Genomic DNA, 27,707 nt, shown 5'->3' on the forward strand with positions numbered 1-27,707 from the left:
GCTATACCATAGAATAGCAGTACAAGTGTAATTAAGTTTAATAGTAAAATTCCAAGTATTTGAGTGCATATTTTATCTTGATATTTAATGATCGAAAAATATAAAAGTTATTGACGAAGCCGACATTCTCAGGTGTTCTCCGAGGCCATAATATCGTTTTCGATCGGCGGCCGTCACTTCCAAGACGAGCCGATTCGCTACACGTATGTAGAGGACAATATCTTCGAGAACTCGCGCAATGTGAGCATCAAGCTACACCATCGGATTGGCAAGTGGGTGCGAATCGAACTGAGGTTCTCCGCGAGGTGGATTCTTATTAGCGAAGTCGTTTTTGACTCAGGTTAGTTATAACTACTGATTTTCGATTTTTTATTCGTGTTCGAAGGTCTTAAATTCTACAGTAATACTTTTTGTACGTCAACTTATTTAAAACTGAAACAGGCTTTTATATTTTATCTAGACAATCCTGGGAAAAACTGTCTTAAAACTCAACGGTCTTAGTTTCATTTAAAGTCCAGACATTTGTGTTCAGTTAACATTAGTCGAATTGATAACCAGCTTTTAAGTTCTAAGTTAATAAATTAACCATTTTATAACCAAAAATTAACACCCAGTTTTTGAATTTTTCAGACGTAGCACAAGGAAACTATACCCCCGAGAGTCAGAAGCCAGCTACAGGCAAAGACAAGAAGACGACGACCCTTACAAAAGAGGTGCCCATATCAACTGCCCATCAAGAAGATCCATTATACGTGGCCATAGTAGTCGGAGTACTTACTGCCCTAGTCATACTACTCGCAGTGGCCATTTTCCTCATAGTCCATAGACACAGGCACCGGAAATGCTTCGCCTCACCACTAGCTAAGTCTACGGTTTCCCAAAAACGGACCATGGACAACTACAGTGGGTGTGGAACCTCCATGCTGCCGGAAAACAAAATGATCATAGACTGCGGTTTAGATGTTAAGTCAGATGAGTACCAGGAGCCATATCAGGCGCTCAAGTGTGCTCCGTATTTTAGCTATAGCACTGTACTGTTGGAAATGAAAGACTTTGTTAAGGATTCTAACACAGCACTGTCAGGTAAGAACACGTAATCTTCTGAGCGATGTTATCATTATCCCACCTCTATACAATATTGGCATGTATTCACAATAGTTATTCTATCGATCTATTCGATCCTGAGATCGCAATATTCTTTTGTAAATCTTTTAAATTATATTTTTTCTGCCTTAAATGGCTTGGAGCAGAAATGTAATGTTCGGAAAAAAAATCATAGTCTATACTCCATTTGCGTAGCCACCTATTCGAACGTAAATAATATTGATGTAACTTTGTATTTAAAAATGAGTTTTAACAAAAATCTATGTAAATACAATAATAACAATTACATAAACCATGGAATAATTTTAATAATTAGTGTATTTGTTTAGTATCTACTCCTATCTAATCGTACCAACATGTTTACCAAATTAAGTGCCTACTCAAATGGAATATATACAAAAAATGGAACCTATTCTTTTTTAAATTCATCTATGTACTTCTAAATGCGAAATCCTTACTACCCGAATATGTAACAACTAATGAAATAACTATTTGTCCAACAGACAGCTCAAACTATGACTACGCTGTGCCCGAGCTTAGTTCAGCGCCGCTACTAACTAAACGTCGTTTGGACTCGTTGTCTGAGCGAGCGACTGATCTCGTCGAAGATAAACTGGACTTGGACACGAGGAGGTCCGGAGCAGGGTCCATTCGGTCCAAGCATAGCACTAGAGTAAGTTCCTCTATTATTTTAGTACCTACACAAATGGTAAACCAAGATCTAAAGGTAGTTTAAAATCGAGTTTTTTCAGTTATACATACCATCAAATTCCTAAAAAACGTTCTAGCAGCATAAAAAAATAGTTATACGTCTTTTGCGATTTATAACCAGTCAGATTAGTAGACATGAATATAATAAACATGAATTAGATAGATATTCTTTATTATGTACTCCAGTTACAAATTAAAGTGGGTGGAGACATCAGGTAATGGCGTTGACCCCTTTGCCTCAAAATATAGCTAAATATTAAGGCACGGTAAGGTTATTAAATCTGAGAAATGTTTTGGATCTGGGATTCCGGAACTGTTAACGCCTTACAAGCTGACTTCAACTCATTATTTCCACTACAAGTAAGTAACATACTAAATAATAAAAATTGTTTTATTTCAGTCACCAAGCCAGCAAGAAGTGTTCATAGATCTAAAGAGACGCCTCGAGACGACCAACGTGATAGAGTTCCCCAGGCATAGACTGAGAATGATCTCCAAGTTGGCTGAAGGTGCATTTGGCACAGTAAGTTTGAACACCAAAACTTGCAATATTTTTTATACCAAAATCTATTTTCTATACTGTATAATATTAAATCTAGATATTTACATGACGTAAAAAAAAAGCCTTATTTATACATATATACAACTAAAAAATGGACTTGCTGACACTTCAAGTGACCCAAAGGCTGGTTTTTATTTTGGTCAAAAATTAAGCATTGCCATCCAACGTGGCAATGCTGCCAGCCTCTTGGGTACACTCCCGGTGGGCAGCGATGGGGATTTTCTATACTATTTATTATGTGAAAAAACTCATTTTGTAAACAGAGTTCAACTCTGTTAAACAGGTTTGTTAATTGTAAACTCTATATGCATAATAAGTATTTTCACATACATGTAAATTTTAGGATGGATATTTAGTATTAATTACATGAGAAAACAAAATCATGCATATGCAAGGAAAGCTTTCCTAGCATTTAACGTCATAGATTCTCGCAAAGTAAAGCCTGACTCCATAATTCACCTAACTACATTTCTTTGTTTTAGGTGTACGTAGCTGAAGCGGACGGCGTTCCCGAGTACAACGGCACGATAACGTCAGAGAAACGGCTAGTGGCCGTCAAGTTCCTCTGTCACGACGCCACTGTTAAGGAGAGGTATATCATGTATGAGGTTTAGATTATACATGTTTATTTACATGTCTCCCCACCCTTACCTTTGTGAACGGCTCGCCTTGTGTCTGTCTGTCCCATGGAGAATAACATGAATAGCGGAGATGTCATAACGCAATATCTCTTAAAACCAAAATGCAGGGGAAGAGGAACGTTACTAGCTCTGCCCTCATACGCTTTCTACGATAAAATCTTCTATCATTCAAGACCAATCTTTGACAGTATCGTCTCGACAAGGAACGCGAACCCCTCGTTGGTTCCCCTTGTTGGTTGGTCGTCTAGTAACTGATCACGCCTACCTAAGTTACCTGACCTACAAGAAGGCGCCTGACCTACCTGCTTTATGGTATCTCCGCTCATCTTTCCTACATCCGTGGTCTGTCCTGTACTGTTTAGGGCCGTTTCCATATCAAAGTCAAAGTAAGCGAAAGAGCAGATAGATAGAATATTGGGAACGGCCTTTAGTGAGTAATTTATTATGATTGGGAGCGTTTGTACACAAGTGAAAATAACCGATCGGTACATATGGGCAGTTTTGCAACAAGCAATTGACAACTACCGTTACTATCGATGTCACCTGAAACTCCGCGACGTATTTTTATCGTACGTGGAAAAACCGAGCATATATATAATCACGAGAAAATCTACTGGTGTGAAAACGCTGTTATAATCATATTGAAAGTCTTTTTATCTTTCTTTTCTATTCTTATATCAAGTTTGTGAACATGTGTTAAAAATAAATCGCAATGATCAATTCATCGGTATTAAGTTGTGATGTAACGCCGCGACTGCCACGCATGGAATCCTGGGATTGCGTCGTGCTAAAACGAGCGCGATATCCAGCTACACTAGTTTATCTATTCCAACTCCATATATCTCCCAACTATCTATTCAGAAGAACATAATTTGAAAAAAGAATAACTGTAACTGTCTATTCAGGGAGGAGTTCGAGCGCGACGTGCGGATCCTGGCGGCGTTGTCTTCCCCTCACTTGGCTCGCGTGCTCGGCGCGTGTCGGTCGCCTCCACTCGCCGTAGTGCTCGAGTACCTAGAACTGGGCGATCTATGTGCCTTCCTAAGGACCACAGTACCGCCCGCACCGCACATGCTTCTACATCTAGCCACGCAGATCGCAGCTGGAATGCAGTATTTGGAATCGCTGAATTTCGTGCATAGGGATTTAGCTGCCAGGTTTGTTTTGAGTTTCGGTTTATAAATAGTGACGTATTTTAAATGTTTCCTACCAACAATTACAATTTTTCATAACTAGAAAACGTAGCCTTCTCTCAGCTATGTTGTATGTTGGGTTCGGCTTCCAGTCTTACCGAATGCAGCTGAATACCAGTGTTTTATAAGGAGCGACTGCCCATCTGACCTCAACCTATTTACTGTGGCAATCTGGCTTCTGAATGTCACTAAAACAACATAAAGCGAACCTGAAAAACTAATTTTAATAAAAAAAACTCTCCACTTTTCAGAAATTGCCTAATAGGGAAGAATTACCAAGTGAAAATCAGCGACTTCGGCACTGACAATGAAGCGTATGCTTGCGACTACTACAAAGTTGATGGTCGAATACCTTTGCCATTGCGATGGGCCGCCTGGGAGTCAGTCCTGAGGGCCAAGTATACCACCAAGAGCGATGTCTGGGCCTTCGGGGTCACTCTGCATGAGATCTTCACGCTCTGTAGACGCAGGCCCTATGAACATCTGACTGATAATGAGGTATGTTGCAATTTATGAAGTTTGGGTGGTATTTTTTTTTTTAATAGTTTATCGCCTGACTTTTCACTCACATGGATAAAATTTTCATCAGTAGTTTCATCAAATTCCGTTCAGTTTCACAGTCCCCACATACAAACTTTCATATCAATGTGAAGTAAATATTTGACTAATTAACAATATTATTCCACAGGTACTAGAAAACTTATCGCACCTGCAAGCTGACGACGGCATATTCGAGTGTATAGAACGTTCGGCGAACTGTCCTCGCGATATTTACGATTTGATGCGCGAGTGCTGGCGACGCGATGACCTGGAGCGCCCTCCCTTCGCGGAGATCCACATGTTTCTTCAACGCAAGGCGAGCTATATTGCCACGTGATGCAGGCGAACTCCGTGCTACAGCACGACGTACTAGCGACGAGGTCGGGGCAACTGCAATGAACTCGAAACACGGTTTTAAACAGAGATCACTTTCCTTTACTGTAGGTAACTCTCCCGGTTCCTAGTGGCAGGTTTTTGACGTTTGCTCAATAAGGCCGCCCGCCTATTATATGTTGTGGGAGATAAATAGAATACCCTGATATCTAACGCAGCGGACGCGTCAAGTCGGTCAGAAAATCCTAAACAACGTCCGACACAATACCGGTCCGATTCTGTTTCACAAAAAGTCTGACATGGGCGGGCAGCAGATGCTTATAACAAAAATCTACCATTCATTCGTAAGTACTACGAATCTTTGCTATAGGAACTGGGCAAAAGATAGTAATACACGTATTAAAAATCTTAGCTTCTATACCACTTTTTCAAAAATCGTGACATTTAAATTAAATTACGTGAATGCATATCGTGGACAATACCAATTACACTTTTTTCAGTAAATGTGTATGAAGATTGCAAACTTGAAACAAGAAATTTAATAAGTGTAATACTGTTTAAGGCGTTTTGCAGATGGAGCAACTGGTAACTAGCTGTTACACATATCGCAATAAGTTCTGTCGGTGGACAATTTTAAAGTCGCCGCAATTGTTGGTTATATTTTAATAGCCACATAAATATCAACTATCGAATTTCTCTAAAAGTTTGTTGCTCCAACTTAAGTTTCTCCGTCAGTAAAGGGCCTTCATATATCTTTTAATATTATCTATTAGACTTTGAAGTAGGAATGAGAAATAACTTTCGACAATACTGAAACAAAGAGATCTCTGTACCGTTCGTGGAACTTAGCTTTTGCCCCGATAGTCCGCCATTTGTGATCGCGATGGTTCCGAGTGCTTCTGGCTGGTGCGTTTGGTTTTTGTACTTAATAGAATTCTTGTTAGGCTTCACACGTCCGATCGGCTTCATGCACGGCTTTGACGAATGCTCCCGTTTGTTACTGTAGATGGGCCGCGCCACCCAGAAGCACACAGCTACGCCGTCACTTTAGCATAATCAGTTCATCGTGACAGCTCATGGACTTACCGGTGATACTCACACCGGTCAATAGATTATAGATTTTATCTGTACTGCTTAACTTTACGAGTGAGCTACGTTTAATAGACGACCGATCTTCCTTCACTTCCTCTTGTACAATTTGTGTGATTCCGCCTCTTACTCCAAACTATGCGGTATTCATGTTTACATATTGTTTTATTTATATAGCACTGTTTGCTTGTAATACTCTCAGGAGCAATATTAGTCAGAAGTGACATTCTCCCGCATAAATAAACACATGTTACGTAAATAGTGGAACCCTGAAAGGTAGAGTTACCAAATTTAATAGTCATTTATTTTCTTACAACACATTTCATTATTATCAATAATCTAGGGATAATTATAATAATAGTAAGTTGTTAGTTATAGTTGCATCAGAATCGAAAAAATAAATTCTATTAGAAATAATTAAATTTATAGCTGTTGAGAATTGTCTATTTTCCGTAGTTTGCTGTGTTGAAGTTAGACGAGCAGTTGTTCTGACAATACACGTTGCGTTTAGATACATGCGACGACTCCACCGAAACTATGAGATTCGTTTTATATTATACACTCTATTTATTCTCATTTTACTTTTTATATCTTTATTTTATTTATTAGAATTACTTCTTGTAAATCATATTGTTATACAACATTATCATAGGTGAAAAATGACTATGTATTTTATTTGTAGAAGTCTTGTATTTTTATAGACTTGTTGTCTCATGCGTGTATCGGAACGTAAGCTTTATAGTGTTATCACTAGCTCTTACGTTCACCTCTCGTGGACCCAATCGGCTTAATGTTTTGAGCCTAATTAAATAAGCACTTATTAGATGTAAGAGACCGATATTTAGTTTGCAACTTAGTCAAGTTTGAATCACTACTGATCGCAGCGCAGAGGACACTCAATGTTGTCATTATTTAGAAAACTATAAATATTATTAAAAAAAAAGTTACAGATTTTATTCATATATGTATTTAATTTTACTTACGGAAAGCAATTAACGAATGTACTTAGAATATTTAATTTATTTGTAACTGTACGTCCTAGCCTAGACTGTTATTCAGATGATTTTGTACCTATATAATACAAACGACACAACGATTTGTTGCCAGATACTTATTTTATTTTGTATTTTATGTGCAATCTTGGTCAGGTTTCTTTATTAAACCATATTTGTCTTTTTAGGCTGTTGTACTTGGCATAATAGTGTTAGATTATCGAGATGATTGACATGAAAACTTCTTATTGAGTTTTATACATACACGCATAGAATACTTACCTACCTAAGGAGATATTTTATTATTATAAAACGTGGTTTTAAGAGGTACCCGCTTTAGTAATAGCTTTAGCTTTACTCCTTTTGTTCGGGACGGTGGTTTAAAGGTGGTACTTTTTTAAAACCACGTTTTATAGTAAGGTGGAAAGATTATTTAAGTGAAGATAATTTTAAGGTGATGTTTGCAAGTGTTTATGGAGAACATTGGAAGATATTCGCCTTGTTAGTTGTTTGCACAGTTGTGTGAGTGACCTCCGCGACTGCGACTGTGACGTACACAGAACCAATGTTAACTAGGCTAATCGAACACATAGAGGTCTAATTAATTTCTAAGTAGGACAACTATTACGCTGTAAGGATACGTTTACTTTCGATCTGGCCTTAATTTGTTCGTTAATTACTATTGTCTAGCTGATAGTATAGATGAGAGAAAGAGTAGTTTTGTAACGAAGTCTCATTCCCTCATGCTAATGTATCGTTAGTTAGTAATGTTAGGCACTAATAATAATAATGTACAATAAAACACCCTCTCTGCCTTAGTGATGCTATTCTTACCCTAATGCTATGAACGAAATATCAAGTTAGAACGAAATTATAATGTATCTTGTAAATACGAATTCTAATGGCTGATGTAATATATCGAGCACTATGGAAAACTTAAATTCCTAACAATGGTCCAAACTTCACTCGCTTTTTTATTTGTACTATACGATTATACAATTTCTATATAGATAAAGAAATAATGATAAAAATTAGTCTAGAAATACAACTTATGCTTTAATTTTATTTTATAGATGTATAACATGTATTTGTCGAAATGCTTAATTTTCATAATCAAAGTTTTATGAAAAAGGTTGATACCAAATGCAGTATTTTTATTTTATACTCTACATCTTTGTACCCAAATAAAAGCAATAATCTAATGCCTTTGTGTTTAATTCCGCTCAGTAATCAGTATCGCACATGTTACAAACGCAACCCTCATCATTGTGCTAAACACAAAGATCTTTTCCTTCTTTTGCTCTCTGAATGGCCGTTCCGCGCAAATATTTACAAACACTCACCTTATCGGCCAAGTGCAAGTAACAACTTCCTTTATGTAGGAGAAAACAATTCTAGCCGAGCACTGATGAATCCGGAATCCAAGTGAAGGCTCACTTCAAGATGGGACGGAAAAGTATTCTGGTGTTTAGTGTGTGTCTGCTACAGGCCGCGCTCGCGGTCAAAGTCAAGGTGGTGATGCACTCGGCGCAGGAGGACTCGCGCCTCGAGGACGACGAGGCCAACACCGAGGCCTGGGACCACAAGAAGCACGGCGACGGCACCGCGCTGCCCTTCATCAAGACCCGCAAGCGCGCCGAAGAGAAGCCTGTCGTCGAGTTCGAGGAGGAGAAGCCCACCACTGAGAAGCAACAGCAACAGCCGCCACCGCAAAAACAACAACACCCAAACGAAATGATTTTTCCGCTAATTTATCGCCAAAGCCACGTCAACAGTATGTTCAAATTCGGTGAGAATTGGTACACTTGGTCCACTGAGAAACGAACGGACGGTTCAAAAGGAATCAATTACTACATTTGTTATGATGAACCAAAGCGTTGTGACGATATTGGCTGGGTAAGACAATATTCAATAGCGACAGACAATTATTTAGCCTTTGTACGATTTAAACAAAATTCTCCGCGCAGGAACGGACGGACGCGCCGCCGAAATGCGCGTTCCAGATAGATTCACTGCTGCCTGATGACCGCGCCTGCATCAACAGCTACGGCTTGGAACCCCACGCAGGAGGCGTCTGCGACGGTGCTGAACAAATGAAAGTATGTCCACGTTTACTGAAGTAAGCCTACTAACCAAATATACTAAAGTAGAAATCTAATAAGAATATACACGATTGGCAGGTAGCTGAAATAGTACGGTCGTGTGGTCCTCGCATTCGTTCCCTGTGGCGTTTCGTACGTGTGGGACGGAGGCCCGTCAATGCTGCTAAACCAGCCGATGTTAATTCACTTGTTTGTGAAGACGAAGAAGAGTGTTTCTTAACTATTGAATACAGGGTAAGCTTATTTAATTCTAGATGTACGCAGCCTAGCCTAGCATGTTGTAATTGTTCGATCCGTCTTAATGTTTTACTTTACCATCAGATACACCACGACAGAATCACATTCTCCCTGCATGAACCGACTCGTGGTCAAACATTCAAGAGCGTGTTGAAACGTGAAACGCCAGCCGAAGAGGAAAAATTAACGACAGTCACGGAACCTCATCCTCGTGTCTCATATAGAAGTAAAAAGGTCCCACCCGAGGAACCTCAGAGGTCTAACAAGAAGTACAGAGTCAAACCTAAACCTAAGGCCGAGGGTAAGGGCATTATAAAGGAGAGAAACGACTCCGGTTCCTATGCAAAACGAAGATCCACCAAGAACAAAGTAAAGATAAGGGAAGACGTGTCTGAGGATATTTCGGAATAAGGTCTGTTCGTTCACCAGCATAGTTCTTGACACTCACGTCGCCAGTAATATATTCGACTAGTGCCAAGAACCAGTCTCCGACCGTAGGTTCGGTTTCGGCGTTGACCGAGCCTTTTGCCGAAACCGAAACTGATTTCGTGCGTTTCTCGCGGCAACGCTCTAGCGAACCATAGCGGCCAATGTTCGGGAATTGTCGTGCGGCAGTCGGATAGTTCTGTAGCAACACAACTGAATAGGTACTTGGTATTTAATGAAATACCAATTAGTGACTTGATTATTGATAACTGATAAACAGTTAGCTACGAGATCTTAATTTGAAAAAAGGAACACTATTATAATAAATGATTAAATTCGACTAGCCTTTTTGAAACCAAGTTCGGGTCGGCTTAGGTACAGTCTAAAAGGATGCACTGAGTTCCACTGATTTTAACGGACTTTCCGGAATAATAGGAGGAAGTTCTTCAGTCGTTCTTCGAAAGTCAAAATCAAGAGTTCTGAAGAGTTTGCCATATTTTATAACCCAAGACAACAACGCGGTTTGAAAAAAAAAAAACGCCGTTTTAAAATTGTAAGACGTTCGAGAGCGAGCCGTTTTAGAATTGATTAGTAATGGGTTAATCCAGGACTGCTTCGGTTACTCTAAGTATTTGCCTTCAAATAACAAGTTAATTGTAATGTATTTTATGTATTCCAATATTTATGCATATATGCAATACATAATGTAAATAATATTTATGCAATATGCATTTATGCAATGTTTATGTAAGTTGAAGTGCATGTACATATTTTTGTCAGTTGGACAAGATGTATATGAATGTGGGGGGAGGGGTTCAGACCCCCTGGATCTATCCTCCCTATACTAGTTTCAAAAAGGGTAGGCAGACGCATGACGAAACGCCAAAAATTCCAGTATTTTATACATGGCCACGTGAGTTTCGGTTTCGGCCTAAAAACCAGTTTCGGTCTGATTCTACCAAGAACTAACAATTTTTGTACAATGTCATTAAGTGCAGCTTGATAATATTAAATTATGTCTTTACAAACATCGATGTTTCATTCTACAAAAAGCTTTAACTATATATAAGTTTCAGAGCTCGACCGATTTTCATTATTTGGATTCCACTCCTTTTCGAAAATCATTCATCATCCAAGCATTTTTCCAACTAAGTTGGTGGCTTCCAGTCTAACCGGATGCATCTGTGCACCTGTGTCCATGGAGCGACTATCTATCTGACCATATCCACAACCCAGTTATTTCAGACACTAAAAGGTGAGAATTTCTGGCTTCCGACTATTCATAATGGCTGTTCGAATGACAGCTGGTTCCACCCACCAATTTGAGGTGCATTTTGAAACACTTACGCCAGTTTTCACTAACGTTTTTCCAAGTGTCACTTAGAATATGGGCTCCTCCAATAATAAAGGTTATAAGAGACACTTATGCCCGTTTTCACCAAATCTCTTACCGTTTCCCTATCTAAATGCTACTTACAATATGGGCTCCCCCAATTTGACGCCTACCTAAATTTATTTTTCCTGAAGTAAGTGACAGATTACTAGTTCTACAAACGATAATGCAAAGTCGATATTTTATCGATGAAATGACTTTTTCAGTATTTCTCAAGAAATAAACGTCAATCTAGTATATTATAATACTAAAGCCTATGAATAAATTATCTTGTAATATGCTCCATATAACCACGCCTTATGATGGATTTATCTACCCCTGCGGTTGTTGCTTAGATACGAACTCCATTCACCTTTCCGAATGGTAGGATAAATATTGGAAACAATGAAACAGGCATAAATAAAACCACCGAATTTGACAAAACGAACTATATAATCATATTAATTTTCGCTTAACAAATAATAAATCAGTTTTTATACTTTTTAAACTTAATTTTGGGTTGTTTATATTTATGATCTTTGTTGGTCTGATTGTACAACTTTTTATAATCAACATTTTTATATGAGAAAGGTTTTACGGTAGAATCATTCTTCTTAACGCAGGCGATTTCCTGTTTAACATCAGTACCCACTCTAACGGCAGATATTTTTCTTTTGCGTTGTTGCGTTATTATTAATTCGTCGTCATCTTGTGTGACCTCTTCGCTTTTTATATGCGTTTTGATATTATTCTTCTCTTCATTTTCAATCTGATTAGTCGCTTGTTGTAATTTAACAAGGACTTCTGATTTAATCAACTCGTTACCCTTGCTGATAGCTGCAATTTTCGCTTCTTTTTCTTTGAATTCTTTGATTTCCTCCAGCTGTAAAAACAATGACAGATCAGTAAACTTTTTAAAGATAAGAATGAAATAGATAAGAAGCAATGTGCTTCCACAGTAAATATACAGAAGATTTTATATAGTGTCAAAAAATACATTTTTATGATAATTGTGAGCCAGCCAAATGATAGCATCTTGAACAAGGAATAAAACATAACACTGATTCGTTTCCCACTTATAGGCCAGTCAAGCTACCTTGCGTGGTTGGCAAGAGTGATACGTGTAGACGTAGATAATATTATTACATAGCTGCTGACAACTATTCAAAACATACTTCTAGCACAAATGTAGTTGTAACTGTAACCACACCTGATACAGTAAATGAAAAATTTGAATGATGGTCAGAAAAGAAGTATTTTTGACAGCCAACCTATAAATTGTAGCAAACAAACTGAGTAATACCTGAGCAATGGAACGATATTTTCTATATCTGTCGTAAGGTGGAATAAACACTTTAGCCTCAGCGTTCAAGTCCGAAATCTGAAACAAAACAATATCGTTAAACATTACGTCACAATCGTAGCGCATAATAGAAACTATACCTATTACTTAGTGCGCTTTCAACTTATGCGTTTCTTGACGGCCGGCTGCGGTGCCGAAGCAGTGCGTTAGACGTACGGCGTACGGACGTTCCTCTTTGTTTATACAAGAAGCTCCGTGCGGCAACAGCCCTGTTGCCAAGCGTTAGACGTACCGGCGCCGCACTGTTGCCGCATGGAGCTTAAGTTGAAAGCGCCCTTAGACTTACCAGTCATAGTGTTACATTCAGACAACAACAACAATAAAAACAGTTGCAATAACACAAATAACTATGAAGCGACAAGTTGCTAAATCTTCATTTAACAATATAAAAATCTAATAGTCACGACATTACCTCTGGATCTGTATAGAACGTACAACACAATCACACAGTGATAAACAAACACCAAGCTTGGACAATGGCAATGCACTTACAAATATTAATTTAAATTACTTAACTATTTACAACAACAAAAATGAAAAAATACATATGAAAGATGTATTTCACACTAAAAAGCGTTAAAAAATACTCCTCATCGCTATGGACTAGGTGCGTGCCCAAAAAGCTAGCAGCGCTGATTCCAACCTCACCGCAGTGGCAGCGATGAGGAGAACAAATGCGGGTTGGTGATTTCAGACAGACATTGGTGTCTAAGATATACTTAGAAAGTACATACAAACTTTGACAAGTTGCATTGGTACTCGTCTGCCCTGGAATCGAACCCACACCCTCATACTCGAGAGGTTGGTTCTTTACCCACTAGGCCACCACGACTTCAGGCACGAGGCAGGTAGAGAGGCGGAAGCTTGTGTCGTCAAACATGGTGACATGTCATAGACACGAAAGAAGAAGTGTTAGTCATCAGCCAGCATGCGGGATCTTTCCGCAGGAGTAAGTGCAATTTCAATTGAACTATTCCGTGCAGGTGGGTTATTAGTCTACATAAGCTGATTTCACATTACTGTGAAAGGATATGAAGGCCAGTAAACTGACACCGGTGATTTTGCGCAAGCCTTATGCTATAAATCTTACAAATGTTCCATAAGATATCATGTTGTCCGGTAAGAAGACCTCGATCTCTGGCTCTGCAGTCGTATCGTCGTCTAGTAAGTCCATGGCATTTTGCAAATTTATCGGCATTTCATCACTGTAAATTAGGTAGTATAAATATAAAGTTATTTAGTAGGGAATGGTCAACTGATCAATTTGAAGTACATTAGAAAGAACGAGAGTCATGGGCGCCCACACAAAACGGCGTAGAATCGCATTTTTTATATTATGATGATGAAGACCGTAACGAAATATTTCAACTTCTTGGACATTTGACCATCCTTAAACATAAGTAGATGTGTCGGATATTTACCACAAGTCCATGCGTGGCGGTAGGTCGTGCATGGCGTGAAGTGTCCCTGGCTGCACACTCGCGTTCACCGCGTTCCTGATACTGGGCGGCATCTGGTACAGTTGGGGCTCGTTCGGCAACTGGCGGCACTGGACAACACATACAAACATTACTTGCAGATAAACTTATCGCTTCCCTGGACGGAAGCCAGTGTGAAGAGATTAATGATAAAATGGTAGATAGACATTATTATATTTGGTAAACAAGTCACTAATATCTGTGTGAAGTCTCGGAATTGTGTACGTCGCCATCACCTGGTTGAAGCTGCCATTTGATTGAACGACTCGCGCCTCCATTGAGTTAGCAGAAATATTAAACGTTTTATCATCTTTATCAGCCTTTTCGTCGCCCCCCTGTTGGGCGCAGGCCACCTGTCGCAGGGGGTCTTTCACATGCGTGTTTGTAGATAAAACGTAGCAAGGGAGAAAGATGGTAACAAACAATGATTGACGACACGACTTATTTCACACTGAGCGCCTTCGAGGATTCTTAATTACAATAGTGTGCAGTGCATGCAAAAATAAGTATAAAGTAGGAGTTGAATAGAGTATAGAGTTTGGGCCTCAGTAATTGTATTTACGGAGGAAGGGAAGATGGGCGGAGATGCCATAAGGCAAGTCCTTCTTGTAGGTCAAGTAACGCAGGTAGGCGTAATCAAAACTATCAGTTACAAAAACTAACGAGGCGTTCAGATTCCTTGTCAAATCAAAACCAATCTAGAAAAAGATTGGTCTTAATAGATTGGCGATTTTATATGATTTCAGCGGGTTATAACAGCGGAGCTAGTAACATTTTTGATACCCGCATTTTTTCGCGCTACTTTGATAGAAGATTTTGCGTTATGACATCTCCACTTGTAATTTTGTTCTCCATGGGTTGTTTACATACCGACAGCAGCATCCTGTGTATAGTGATGAGGTTGAGTTTCACGAAGGGCGGCATCGGGTTGCAGACGGCGTTCACGCCCTGCACCTCACGCGGCAGCGTCTCAGCGAGAGCCAACAGCATATGGTTTGGAAGAAGATATCTGTTTCGAAACAATATTTCTTATATTATAATATGTAGATACCTAAAATGGTTTTGTAAATTGTTGTGCACGAAGTCTCGGGCTCGATTACGAGGTCGGGCCGAAATCGCTATATGGTATTAGATTTTTTTACAAATCAGCCCGAATTCTAGAATTTGGTGATTATAAATGTCGGTCCTACGCCCATCCTACACCTGACCTTTCTCCGGACGTGTCGGATTTCTGTCCCATAGGGCTGTGATGATGATCACTTTAGCATGTACAGTAACAACAACTAGGTGTGTGTAAACTCACGTGGTACTTTCGTCGACCTCGCGGGCCTGCGAATCTCGCCATTTGTAGAGCATCTTCAAAGCCGCCATCTGCTGTGAGTTAAACGACTTCCGGGATCGCACGTAGAGGGGCATGTGGCTGGTTTCAGTCAATACTTCCTTATTGTACGTCTGAAACAGAAAATTATTTATTAAATGGAGATTTTAAGCCTTGTTTCCTCGAAATACTTGAAAACCCTTCGTAGATATTTACATAAACGTGACAAATATAGAATGACGTTTGAGCAGTCCTTAAAATTGTTGCACCATTTAACTACAACGAAAACCAAACCATAACCAGCCCATTAGGAAAATCGGCGATATGACAACTGCAAATGGTTCTTGTACCGTTATACATAATTAAATTATGCGAATCATAAGAAGTTTCGCGTTTATACCTAATGTTAGTAATAAGTTCTTATATATAAAAATGGATTACTGTTCGTTAGTTTCACTAAAACTCGACAATGGCTGCGGGATCAGCTAGATTTATAATAAAAGTGGTACTAAATTGCACTTACGTAGCCACAAACCCGTCGGCTGTTTTCGAAGACTGAGTGCAGTCGATGGGGCTGTCCGACTTTGAGGAGTTCATCTTTCATGTGTCGCCATATGTACAGCAGGTAGTGCGTGTCCATGCGAGCGTACTCTATCAGCTCCGCTGGCAATGGTCGGATACGCCAGTCCGCTAGCTGGTATCTACGAAACATAGTAAGGTATAGTATACAAATTGGGTTCTTGATTAGGTCCAAAATAAAATACTAATCATATTCATTCGGCAAAGCATCTTAAAATAATGACACTCATTTATCGAAAAAATATATTAATTTTTTTATTGTTTTTTTAAGGATAATAAGTACACAGCTTTTAAGGATAATAAGTACACAGCAGTTAGCCGTGTAGCGACGGCTTAAGAATACACATGTCGCTACCCCCTTCTTCCAGTGGGTGTCGTAGAAGTCGACTAATGGAGAAAATTGCACCGAACACCAGTGCGAGAGAAGGAAAACTCGGAAAAAAACCCTCTATCAACCCGTCTGGCCAGCGTGATAGCAGTAGGCTATATTCCTCTAATGTGCAGAACAAAAAAGCCACGGCCCCTAGTTCCCGGCAGTCCCGCTATTCCCGGTCACGGTGGCGACCGTGGTTACGGTGGGACAGGGGGTGCGAAGAATCTCCGGGTTACGGGAGGCCACCAAACACAACTGACTCTTGCGACGTACAACGGCCGCACGCTACGGCTTGACTCGCATCTGGCGCAACTCGAGGTGGAACTTGGGAAGATTAGGTGGCACATATTAGGGTTATGTGAAGTTCGAAGAGAGGGGGAGGACACCATAACCCTCGAATCAGGTCACCTAATGTACTTCCGAGAGGGAGACCAACAATCCCAAGGTGGCGTTGGGTTTCTGGTTAATAAGTCCCTAGCTGATAACGTTGTGGAGGTGTCTAGTGTGTCGAACAGGGTAGCGTACCTTATCATAAAGCTCACCGACAGGTATAGCCTCAAGGTAGTGCAAGTGTACGCACCGACCTCGACACATTCAGACGATGAAGTGGAGGATATGTTTGATGATATATCAAGGGCCCTCCACTTCACTACAAAGACCCATTACACCGTTGTCATGGGGGACTTTAACGCTAAAGCGGGAGTACAGATTTGCGGCGAATCGGCAGTAGGATCCCATGGATTTGGAAGCAGGAATCATAGGGGGCAAATGCTCGTCAACTTCCTTGAACGCGAGGGGCTCTTTTTGATGAACTCCTTTTTCAAAAAGCAGCCCCAAAGGAAGTGGACGTGGCAAAGCCCCGACACTATGACTAAAAATGAGATTGACTTCATCATGACGAACAAGAAGCACATATTCAGAGACGTCTCCGTGATCAATAGGTTTAATACCGGTAGCGATCACCGACTTGTCCGAGGCTCTCTGAATATCAACTTCAAGGCCGAACGTTTCCGTCTGATGAAGGCCAGGCTCCGACCAACACTGCTCCAAACCATGACAGGATCCGAAACGTTCCAGTCAAATCTGGAGAACCGATTTGCCGCCGTGGAAACCACAACAGACGTTAACCAGAACCACGAATATGTGGTTCGGATCCTCAGGGAGGAAGGTTCGAGATTCTGTAACATGCAGCGTAAGGGCAAGAAATCGAAGCTTTCGGAAGAGACATTAGGGCTTATGAAGAAACGACGTGAAAACCCGCCTGTCACTTCGTCAGCTAAGCGGGCTCTAAACCAAGAGATCAACAAGCACGTACGACGCGACCTCCGGTGCTCCAATACTCTTGACATTGAAAGAGCAATTGAGCTGAATCGGGGGTCAAAGGTGTTCGTACAATCTCTTGGAAGAAGCCACTTGACGAAGCTGACCACAACAAGTGGAGAAGTCGTTTCTTCGGTGCCGGCAGTCCTTTCGGAAGTGGAAAATTTCTATGGCCGGTTATACGCATCGCATGCATCTCGACCTGATCCCGGAAATGAGGATTCTAGAGCCACATTAACACGCCATTTCACCGAAGACCTGCCAGAAGTCAGCAGTGGCGAAATCGAGATCGCTCTGAGACAGCTCAAAAATGGAAAAGCCCCTGGCGAGGATGGCATTACAACAGAGCTTTTAAAAGCAGGAGGTAAGCCCGTACTGGGGGAGCTCCAGAAGCTTTTTAATGCCGTCCTGTTTGAAGGGAGAACTCCAGAGGCGTGGAGTAGGAGTGTTGTCGTCCTGTTCTTCAAAAAGGGAGACAAAACCCAGTTGAAGAACTATCGACCCATTTCCCTCCTAAGCCACGTATATAAGCTGTTCTCAAGAGTGATCACGAACCGACTTGCGCGAAGACTCGACGAATTCCAACCACCGGAGCAGGCTGGGTTTCGGAGCGGATACGGCACTATAGACCACATCCACACAGTGCGGCAGATTATACAGAAGACCGAAGAGTATAATCAGCCCCTGTGTCTAGCATTTGTGGACTATGAGAAGGCCTTTGACTCGGTTGAAATCTGGTCTGTTCTGGAGTCCCTGCAGCGTTGTCAAGTAGATTGGCGATACATCCAAGTGATGAGATGTCTCTACGAAGCCGCTACAATGTCCGTCCAAGTACAGAATCAGCAAACAAGGCCCATACCGTTGCATCGAGGAGTGAGACAAGGGGATGTTATTTCCCCGAAACTGTTCACTAATGCAATGGAGGATATGTTCAAAACGCTGAACTGGAAAGGACGCGGCATCAACATCAATGGCGAACACATCTCTCACTTGCGATTTGCTGACGATATCGTCATCATGGCGGAAACGCTGCAGGACCTACAACAGATGCTGAACGACCTGGCTGAATCTTCTCTACGCATCGGCGTACGGATGAACTTGGACAAAACCAAGGTCATGTTCAATGAACATGTTCTACCGGAACCGATTGCGATACACGGCGCCGTTCTCGAAGTTGTTCGGAAATATGTATACCTCGGGCAGACATTGCAGTTAGGTAGAAACAACTTTGAGGACGAGGTGAATAGGAGAATTCAGTTGGGTTGGGCTGCATTTGGGAAGCTACGTCGAGTCCTAACATCGTCGATCCCACAGTGCCTAAAGACAAAAGTCTTTAATCAGTGCGTCCTACCTGTCATGACTTACGGAGCCGAAACGTGGACACTGACGGTACGGCTGGTCCACAAGTTTAAAGTCGCTCAGCGGGCTATGGAAAGGGCTATGCTCGGCGTTTCTCTGAGGGATCGCATCAGAAATGAGGTAATCCGTCAGAGAACCAAGGTCATCGACATAGCCTATCGAATCAGCAAGCTGAAGTGGCAGTGGGCTGGCCATATTAGCCGAAGAACCGATAACCGTTGGGGTAAACGAGTTCTAGAGTGGAGACCGCGCCTCGGCAAACGTCCTCAGGCACGGTGGAGTGATGACTTGCGCAAGACGGCTGGCAGGAGCTGGATGCGAGAAGCCGAAAATCGATCTCAGTGGCGTGCACTTGGAGAGGCCTATGTCCAGCAGTGGACTGCGATAGGCTGATGATGAAGTACACAGCTTGATGTGAAACACCTGTGACGTCATATTTCACATTTTCATGCACATTACATAGAAAGCTACCGTTTTTGACTGTTCATTAAAAGTACTGAATTTGACTCGATGTCAAATACCGAATTGATGACTGGTCCCGGTGGCCTTTTAGAGATCCACCGGGTTCGGCCATTGACACCGGGCCGGCGAATGTTACCGGGCCTAGCAGGTTTGGAAAGCGTACAGGGTGGCATTCTCTAGTATAATAGTATCTATAATTTGAGTACACACAACAGAAGATAAACAATATTCATAGGACTTTTTACACAAATAAATATATCTTATTAATATTTAGCAAATCAACTATTTTGTGAAAGGAATGATTCGATTGCTTAAGTTATTGTTATTAATGAACAAGCTATTTGACGCGGTTTCACCCGAATCCCGTGGGAACTACTTCCCGTATCTGGATAACATTTTTCTCGGGAATAGTGTAGGTATCCAACAGTGAAAGAATTTTTCAAATGGGTTCAGTAGTTTCGGAACCTTAAGGGTACAAACAAGCAACACATGTTTCCTGTTTATTATATTAGTAAAGAAGTACAGATTTATAATGACTTTTAGAAAAGTCATGTAGAATGTATTTCATAGTTGGTGCTCAGCCTTTATGAAAGGATTTTTATATATTTTTGTCCATAATATAATTAGTAAATTCGAGAAGTGATAAAATAAATGATGATATAACACAGAAATACTCACTTCTTATCTGCGTCGATCTGACAGTACCTCATGAGGAGGTACTTGAGTGATAGCCCCTGAAGGCTGAGTTCCTTCGCGGCCTGGTACGTATCGAACATACCCACGAGGTACACGCCGAAGTCGCGCTGCAACCATACCACGTCGTGTTCCGCACCGTGGAATACCTGCAACAAATTGTATGCTATTGTACATTTTGAATATCAATAGTTTCTTTTTCTAGTCACATAATAATTTAAATTAAATCCGGACAGACGGACCTACTTTTGCAACATGTAATAGGGTCATAATATCATCAGTTACAAAGCAAATTTATGGATTATTGATTCAAAAACACTTTTCCTTAATGTGGAAAACCAATCAATGAAGGACGAAGGAGTTGTAGAGACTTACTTTAATCTTCCTTGGGTCAGTAAAAGCAGCATTCAGTTTATGAATATGCTCGCGGACAGCGAGCGCGTCTATGATAAAATCTCCACCCTCAGTCGTCGTGACTTGAATTAGACACGTAATGCCTGCAAACAAACAAAACATAGTTTTTTGAAAATTGGGCCATTCTTCAGTCAAGGTTAAGTTCTTACAGAAGGCCGGTAGTTTAGACGGCAGAAATTTTGACAATTTGCCTTACCCATAACGTCATGATGACTCGTATTACAATAGCAAAGAATTCCAAAATAAAGAGCTTTGACTATGAAGTTACAAATGCTGACCTTGGTAAGTTCTATAAGAATGATGTTCCAAATCAATGGCGAGTTCTTTGACAGTGTCCAAGTGTTGGACAAGGGCGTCCAATTTGGCTTCAGTATCCACGTAGGTGAACATTGTCTCTGCCAGCGGTGCGGGAAACGGAAGTGGTTGAACATCAGGCCCTATCAACTGAGTCGGCGGATGGTATAAGTCCAACTCAACTTTGTATGGGTGTTCATAACTGAAAGGATTGATACTGTTTAAAGGCTACTTGAAATTAGACATTTCGTGTAGCTCTGCAGTGGACCGACACAAAACGTCTAATATGAAAGATTCCACAAAAGCATATCTAGATAAACACAACTGATTGTTTTAATGACATTTATTGACGACTCTCGACTGCAAGCAAAATTGAACTTGTCAATGTTAATTTATGGCGAGACGTCGCAGAGGAAATTTATTGCGCCTCGTTTACCGGTCAGGGGGTTAACAATGAGAAAAGCAACTGCTTATTGTAGGAATATTAATGTTAAGAGCTGGCTACTCTAAAGGAATGGAATAAATTGGGCAGGTTATTAAATACTCAAAATGAGAGCGTTCTGGATAATGTTATTAATATTCAAGATGCAAGTATCGGTATTTGAAAAGGTGCAACGATTAAATAGGAATCTCTTGTTGATCTGCCCTCCGTTAGGCGTAAATTCTGTACGAATTGCCAACTGTTGATTGGATAAATGAACATCTTTTCACAAGGAATTTAAATGGCTATAGAGCTAGCCATTGAACTGCACTTGTGTACAGGTACTGTATATGGCAGTGCTAACGAGAAGATTAGTGGCGATTACATGCCACGTTCCATATGAATAGTGACGCTGCGGCTGCAGCCAGACTCTTCCGGCGCGAGGCAACGTGCACCAACGTATTATTCAATTTAATCGATTATATTACCAATCTACGCGTATCATAATCTGCATACAAATACTGTTCTCACCCGATGGCTTCGCCTTCATCGTTGTATAACATAGTCAACGCTAAAGGTTTAATACTATTTGGTTTGTCTGATATTTTGGGCACCCACAAACTTTCCGAGTTATCGATCGTATCTTTAAAATTAATTTGAGGTCGAGTTATATTTTTTGCTCCTATAAATGTTGCTGATCCCACCTGGAATGATAAATTGTCTTTAATTTCCAAATAAAATCATTAGTAAATTCTGGCTTTTTGGGATATTGACATTTTCAATGAAATATTGAAGTGAGATCAAAGCCAACTTATTATGCACCTGCTGGACAATAACAACTATAAATTTTCGATGCAGGAAAAGTACAGTGTATTAATACACACTGAGCAGTACATTAGCACGTCCAATTGGAGGATAAGTATCACATGAAAGGCTTAAGGCGCGTAACGTACTATCCACGTCTTTATCAATGTGAGGACAAGGTCGGATCCGCAAGTCCTGCGCCTCAAGGCCGACCTTATTTCTCAAATGCATATCTATACTACGTGTTACAAAAGTATTAATGAAAAAAGAATACGCTATCATAGCCAAAAACACCGCTAAAGCGTAATAAAAAAAATATTTCGCGTACGTCTACGACTAAAAAATAAAAAATCTAAATAAAAAGCTACGCTACGGCTAATCTACGACTAAAGAATAAAAAATCTACATAAAAATCTCTAAGAATAAAAATAATAAAATAAAATGTGTACCTGTTCATCGTAAACCAAAATACAACAAAAAGAAGAGGCAAACCTCAATTAGGGATTCAAAGTCAAAACTGCAAATCTATAAAAATATGAAACGCTAAAAATTATTGCCAGGGAAGCCACACAAGCAGATGGGTTAGGGCCATAGTTTCGAATTTTATAATAAGCTTTTTTTTTAGTGTAAAGAGTATTTATTTACATTATCTTAAAAAAAAAAAACTAAATCTATATTAACTTTTTTAATTTCTTACTAACCGCGATTCCCTAAACCACGAACCTGTATTTTCGCAATGACAGGAGAGGAACTCCACCGAGCATTTGTTCTAGCCTCTACGCCATTTGTAAGTGTGTCACTCGTTTTGTTTACGCGACTCGAAGCATCAATGTTTATGTTGATCCTGTCCAAGATGCTGTCGTTAACGTCAACAATTTTCTCCGTGTTCCCTTCGGCTTCATTGCTATAACATAACAGATGATAATTAACGCCAACTAATAATCGGTTTACGAGTTAGCCCCACTTATACTACATACATCTTTGTCAGCTTAAGACTCGCAATAGATGTCAAGTCATTGGATATTACATCTAAACTATCTTTTTCTTAGTGTTATAAAAAAAAACTCTATAAGGCTATTCAAAGTGTAAAAAACAAGTAAACAATACAATTTTTTTTGATAGATAAATATCATTTCACCTTCATGTTATCTATCATTTATCTTCGGTTATTATGTAGCGTCAAAACACGCAAATGCAGATTACAAATTTTAAACATTATATAAAGAACAACGTTAAACGGTTTTGTATTTGTCCTTCGCCAGGCCGCGTAACGCGTGTACAAATGTTTACGAAATACGCTAGCGTAGTTCTATAAACAGCATAAGTGAAAGTCATAAAAAACTGAATAATTTGCTTCTGAAATGCATAACTAACAACTACACGAAAATAATGATTTCAATTATAAAGTCATTATTTATAAACAATATACATATAGCGTGAGTGAGACGAAAATTAGCATCAAGGAACATGTTTATTGATTGAAGAAATTCGCAAATAACATTTATAATTAGTAACAAATTACTTTCATCAGTAGTAATTAACGATACGAAATCACATGGTATTAAGAATCAATCCTACTTCCTACTTATATTATAAATCCTACTTATATATTATAAATGTGAAAGTTTGTGAGAATGTATGTGATGATGATGTGATGATGTATGTTTACGGTGACGCATGTTTGTTATTCAATCACGCAAAAACCGCTGGACCGATTTGATTGAAATTTGGTATGTAGATAGGTGATACCCTGGATTAACACATAGGCTACTTTTTATCAACACACCACGCGGGCGAAGCCGCTGGCGGAAGCTAGTAACAGTATAAAGTTGTTAAATCTATACGAATCGTTGGTAATAAAATTGAAGGAAAAACCCCAAGAACTTACCGTTTTAACTTCACAGCTGGTAGCTCAGATGCTATTATTTGGTTCGATTGCAGAACTACATTTTCACTTAATTGACATGTTACAACATTAAAATCAGTAAATGTTTTGAAGATACCATATGAGGTTCCAGCTGGCAAGGTGTTAGATGATTTGATTGATTTGTTTACCTTTACATAACCACCCTGAAAACATTTAACATTATTAATTACACAGTTTTGACTTTGGATATAACTAATATGTACCTGGTTTTATGACTGCATTCATTAAATAGAAATAATTGTATAGAAAATTGTCCTTACATTATATTTGGATCAAGCATAAAAATTAGACCTTTGCAGAATAGGAAAGTTCAGATAGAAAAATACTTTTTACAAAAAAAAAAACTATTCTTAGGTGCATCCGCCTAGAAGTCAGTGTCTAATGGATGTTCCTGAGTTTATACGCCACCGACTTCTAGGCGGATGCACCTAAGAATAGTTTTTTTTGCTTTTCAGTGTTTTTGGGAGACTGTTTTATTTTCGGTTTTATTTTTTTGTAAAAAGTTTTTTATTTTTGGCTTTTCAGTGACAAGCATAGTTGTCACTATCCGCATTTGTGGAAAGTTCTCATCAATACGAATAATATAAGCCCAAACACGAGGTAGTTTACATATTCAGCTGTCGAGTTCCCTCGACCTTCTCCGGTCTCCATCATCAGGTCAGCTCCAAACCTTCACAGTTGCAAAGGTCTCGTCAATACAAATAATATAAGCCCAAACACGAGATAGTTTACATATTCAGTTGTCGAGTTCCCTCGACCTTCTCTCGTCTCCATCATCAGGTCTCCAAACCTTCACTGTTGCATAGTGTTATCAGACGTACACCTCATTGTTAAGTTTTTAACCTATGCACGCCTACAATTTTCGAAAGTTCCCCTCGATTTCTCAGGGTTTCCATCATCAGATCCTGACTTGGTGATTATGGGACCACCTGGAAGGTATACCCTATCAAACAAAAAAAAAAATTTGCAAATCGGTCCAGTCGTCTTCGAGTAATCGGTGAACATTCATAAAAAAAAAGATCCCGACGAATTGAGAACCTCCTCCTTTTTCGGAAGTCGAGGCTGATTTGATTTTTTTTTCAGTCATCAGAGACAACAGATTTACTTTCATTGCCCAGGACTGGGAATTTGTGTATGTGAAGGCACCCTTGATACAGAGGATATCTTATTGCCAGGCAACGTCTTTAAGAAAGAAGAAAAACATTGAACGAAACAAAAATATACCAAGGTTTTTGAAACTTCCTTAGAAACATGTGTATTTGTAAAATTGTAGTCATAATTTGAATAACATATTACCATGGGCAGAAAATATGCACTTACAATACCTTGTAACTCATTTTAGGGATGGTTTGTTGGGGATGGGTTGGTTAGGGATGGTGTTTTCTAAAATCCGTCCAGGCGTCTTCGAATAATCAAGAGTGTTGGAAGCTATATCTACATACTTGAGTTTGTGTCTAGATTTTTGAAAAGAACAATGATTCAAATTGTATACAGCAGTTAATTAGTAGTGTTGTAGATAGGGCTGCTACCTCTAATTTCGCCAAACCCAGGCAGAGATCAAAAAATATCCAGAATTTGGTGCAAATCATGTTTTTTCCCAGGACAATTTGCAATAAACAATAACAAAAACCCAAAAAAAACTCTTTTTTATTAAGTAAACATATATTACTTTATAAGCCAACTAGTGGCCAACAAAATAGTGGGTTTTCCCTATACACTTCTTGAAACCCCGCCCGGACAGCCCCCGGATGGGCTCCAAACGTGGACAAATCCAGGGAATCCCGGACGGATGGCAGCCCTAGTTGTAGATGAATATCAGATTTTTTTACACCACCATAGAGTTGGTTTACAATTAGATGAACAACAAAGAGTAACTAGCTCACTAGTTCCTCTTCATTTCTGCTGTCCTAGTCTATACTAATATTATAAAGCTGAAGAGTTTGTTTGTTTGTTTGAACACGCTAATCTCAGGAACTACTGGTCCGATTTGAAAATTTCTTTAAGTGTTAGATAGCCCATTTATCGAGGAAGGCTATGGGCTACTTTTTATCCCGGTTCGGGAAGTAGTTCCCATGGGATGCGGGTGAAACCGCTGGCAGAAGCTAGTATTTTTATAGAGAAAACACAACACACAACACACTGTGTGAGTATGATTATCATAAAATAATATACTCTACTACTGGGCTTAGGAATTACAAAACCTATTGCACAATAAAGGTGTCACAGACATTTTGTAATAAGCCATTGAATCGATTTTGAAACTTGAAATTATTTTCATACTGGTTTCAATTAGTGTGTTCAGATATGGAAGGTTTATTATTAAAAAAATATGTTTGGTACCCACTTGTTGTTAATATTATTGCTATCAGATCCCTTCAACCATTGTAAAAACTAATCGTACACATGTCTTAACACAAAGAATGATTATGATACTAAATTTAAACCAAATTCAACAATATTTTGAAGAATGTCTAGTCAAGTAGCGTCAAGTATCATAGTACCATCACGCATGCATGTGCAAAGTCTGATAGGAGACAAGTTGTGTTGTACAGGTGACAATTGTATGAAGTGTGAATAGTTTACAAGAATGTTTTGATGTTACAGAAAGGTACACTATTCACTAAATTAAACTGCATTTTCAGTTTTTAGGAAAACACATCCGAAACTTTTCAAACGCTGACAAACTTTCTACCGGGAGTTAGTACAGAACAAGTCTTAACCAGTTTCTTCTCCGCTAATCTCTTCACTCCTCCAAAATTCAAATTTAGAATACACTCTTACGCACGCTTGGGCAGCCCTTTTGATGCTAGTAAAATTCAATTCATTAAAACCTTTTGAAATACATAAAGCCGTTAAAACTAAGATTGTGTGTCCGCTTTTTTTGCAAAAGTAACTACGCTAAATCTTTCTAAAGCAGGTACCCAAGTAACCCAACTACTTGCCAATATACTGAAGATTACGCATAATTTTGGGTACTCATGCAAAATCACCATGCTTGTTGTCATTGAGTCAAAGAACTCGCTGAATCACGTACCTGCGTTACCGACGACAAATGAGGATGAAATTCTGGAGCCTCAGGATTTAAAACTGAATTCGTAGAATTCATTTTACTGAATTTATAACAAATAGCTAAACTGTGAAGACAAGGGAAGCAATATAGATTAAATTAAAAAAGTGGCACAGGCAGGCAGGTTAATCGCTTTGACAGCAGTGTTGCCAGCGGCAGATATTCAAAGATTCAAAGATGATTCAAAGTGATTCAAAGAGACAGCTCAAAAAGTAAAACATATTTACGAAAAATATAATATAACATTTTCACGAGAAAAGTAACATTACCAAGTTATCACCGTTTATTTATTTAAAGACATAAAAAAAACATTAAAATATAAAAAATAGGTGGCCACCGGTAGTGGGCACAGGGTCCAAGGTACCGGTGGTTAGGGTGCCAGGGACAGAAACCTCCTACACCAAAAAAAGCGATGTTCACAGTATTAACACTAGAAATAAGCACAAACTGTGTGTACTCACAGACTTCATAAGGTTCATGGATCATTTTTGGGGCTCGGTATCCGCTTTTATAATAAACTACCTTAAACTTTT

At 39.5% G+C, this 27,707-nt stretch overlaps 3 protein-coding genes across 4 annotated transcripts in view; 2 read left to right on the forward strand and 1 right to left on the reverse strand.

Annotated features, from left to right (window-relative positions):
* Positions 1–8,367, forward strand: part of LOC124645052 (discoidin domain-containing receptor tyrosine kinase B-like) — a 43,964-nt gene extending 35,597 nt beyond the window's left edge. The window contains exons 7-14 of one of the 2 annotated variants that reach the window (XM_047184787.1): positions 133–340; positions 631–1,083; positions 1,608–1,777; positions 2,216–2,338; positions 2,860–2,978; positions 3,924–4,175; positions 4,463–4,709; positions 4,900–8,367. In XM_047184787.1, the coding sequence (XP_047040743.1) occupies positions 133–340; positions 631–1,083; positions 1,608–1,777; positions 2,216–2,338; positions 2,860–2,978; positions 3,924–4,175; positions 4,463–4,709; positions 4,900–5,088 (1,761 nt within the window). In that variant the 3' untranslated portion in view covers positions 5,089–8,367. The remainder of the gene's footprint in view (positions 1–132; positions 341–630; positions 1,084–1,607; positions 1,778–2,215; positions 2,339–2,859; positions 2,979–3,923; positions 4,176–4,462; positions 4,710–4,899) is intronic. The other variant, XM_047184788.1, reaches the window with a different exon arrangement.
* A 241-nt stretch (positions 8,368–8,608) lies between these two features.
* Positions 8,609–10,923, forward strand: LOC124645163. The gene is made up of 4 exons (XM_047184926.1): positions 8,609–9,061; positions 9,133–9,264; positions 9,346–9,501; positions 9,589–10,923. Exons 1-4 carry the CDS (start codon positions 8,609–8,611, stop codon positions 9,913–9,915), a joined length of 1,068 nt encoding a protein of 355 aa, XP_047040882.1. The 3' UTR covers positions 9,916–10,923.
* Positions 10,924–11,736: 813 nt separating this feature from the next.
* LOC124645023 (exosome component 10) lies at positions 11,737–27,324 on the reverse strand. Its single transcript, XM_047184757.1, has 14 exons — positions 27,142–27,324; positions 24,069–24,250; positions 22,904–23,084; positions 21,908–22,080; positions 20,940–21,157; positions 20,623–20,744; positions 20,233–20,396; positions 15,985–16,162; positions 15,447–15,595; positions 15,014–15,152; positions 14,087–14,214; positions 13,756–13,870; positions 12,606–12,683; positions 11,737–12,185 (listed from the first exon to the last, which is right to left on the reverse strand). The coding sequence occupies exons 1-14, from the start codon at positions 27,211–27,213 to the stop codon at positions 11,790–11,792; spliced, it is 2,295 nt and encodes a 764-aa protein (XP_047040713.1). The 5' UTR covers positions 27,214–27,324; the 3' UTR covers positions 11,737–11,789.
* Between the last annotated feature and the right edge of the window lie 383 nt (positions 27,325–27,707).

This window comes from Helicoverpa zea, chromosome 31 (assembly GCF_022581195.2).
Source record: "Helicoverpa zea isolate HzStark_Cry1AcR chromosome 31, ilHelZeax1.1, whole genome shotgun sequence".
Classification (NCBI taxonomy): domain Eukaryota; kingdom Metazoa; phylum Arthropoda; class Insecta; order Lepidoptera; family Noctuidae; genus Helicoverpa; species Helicoverpa zea.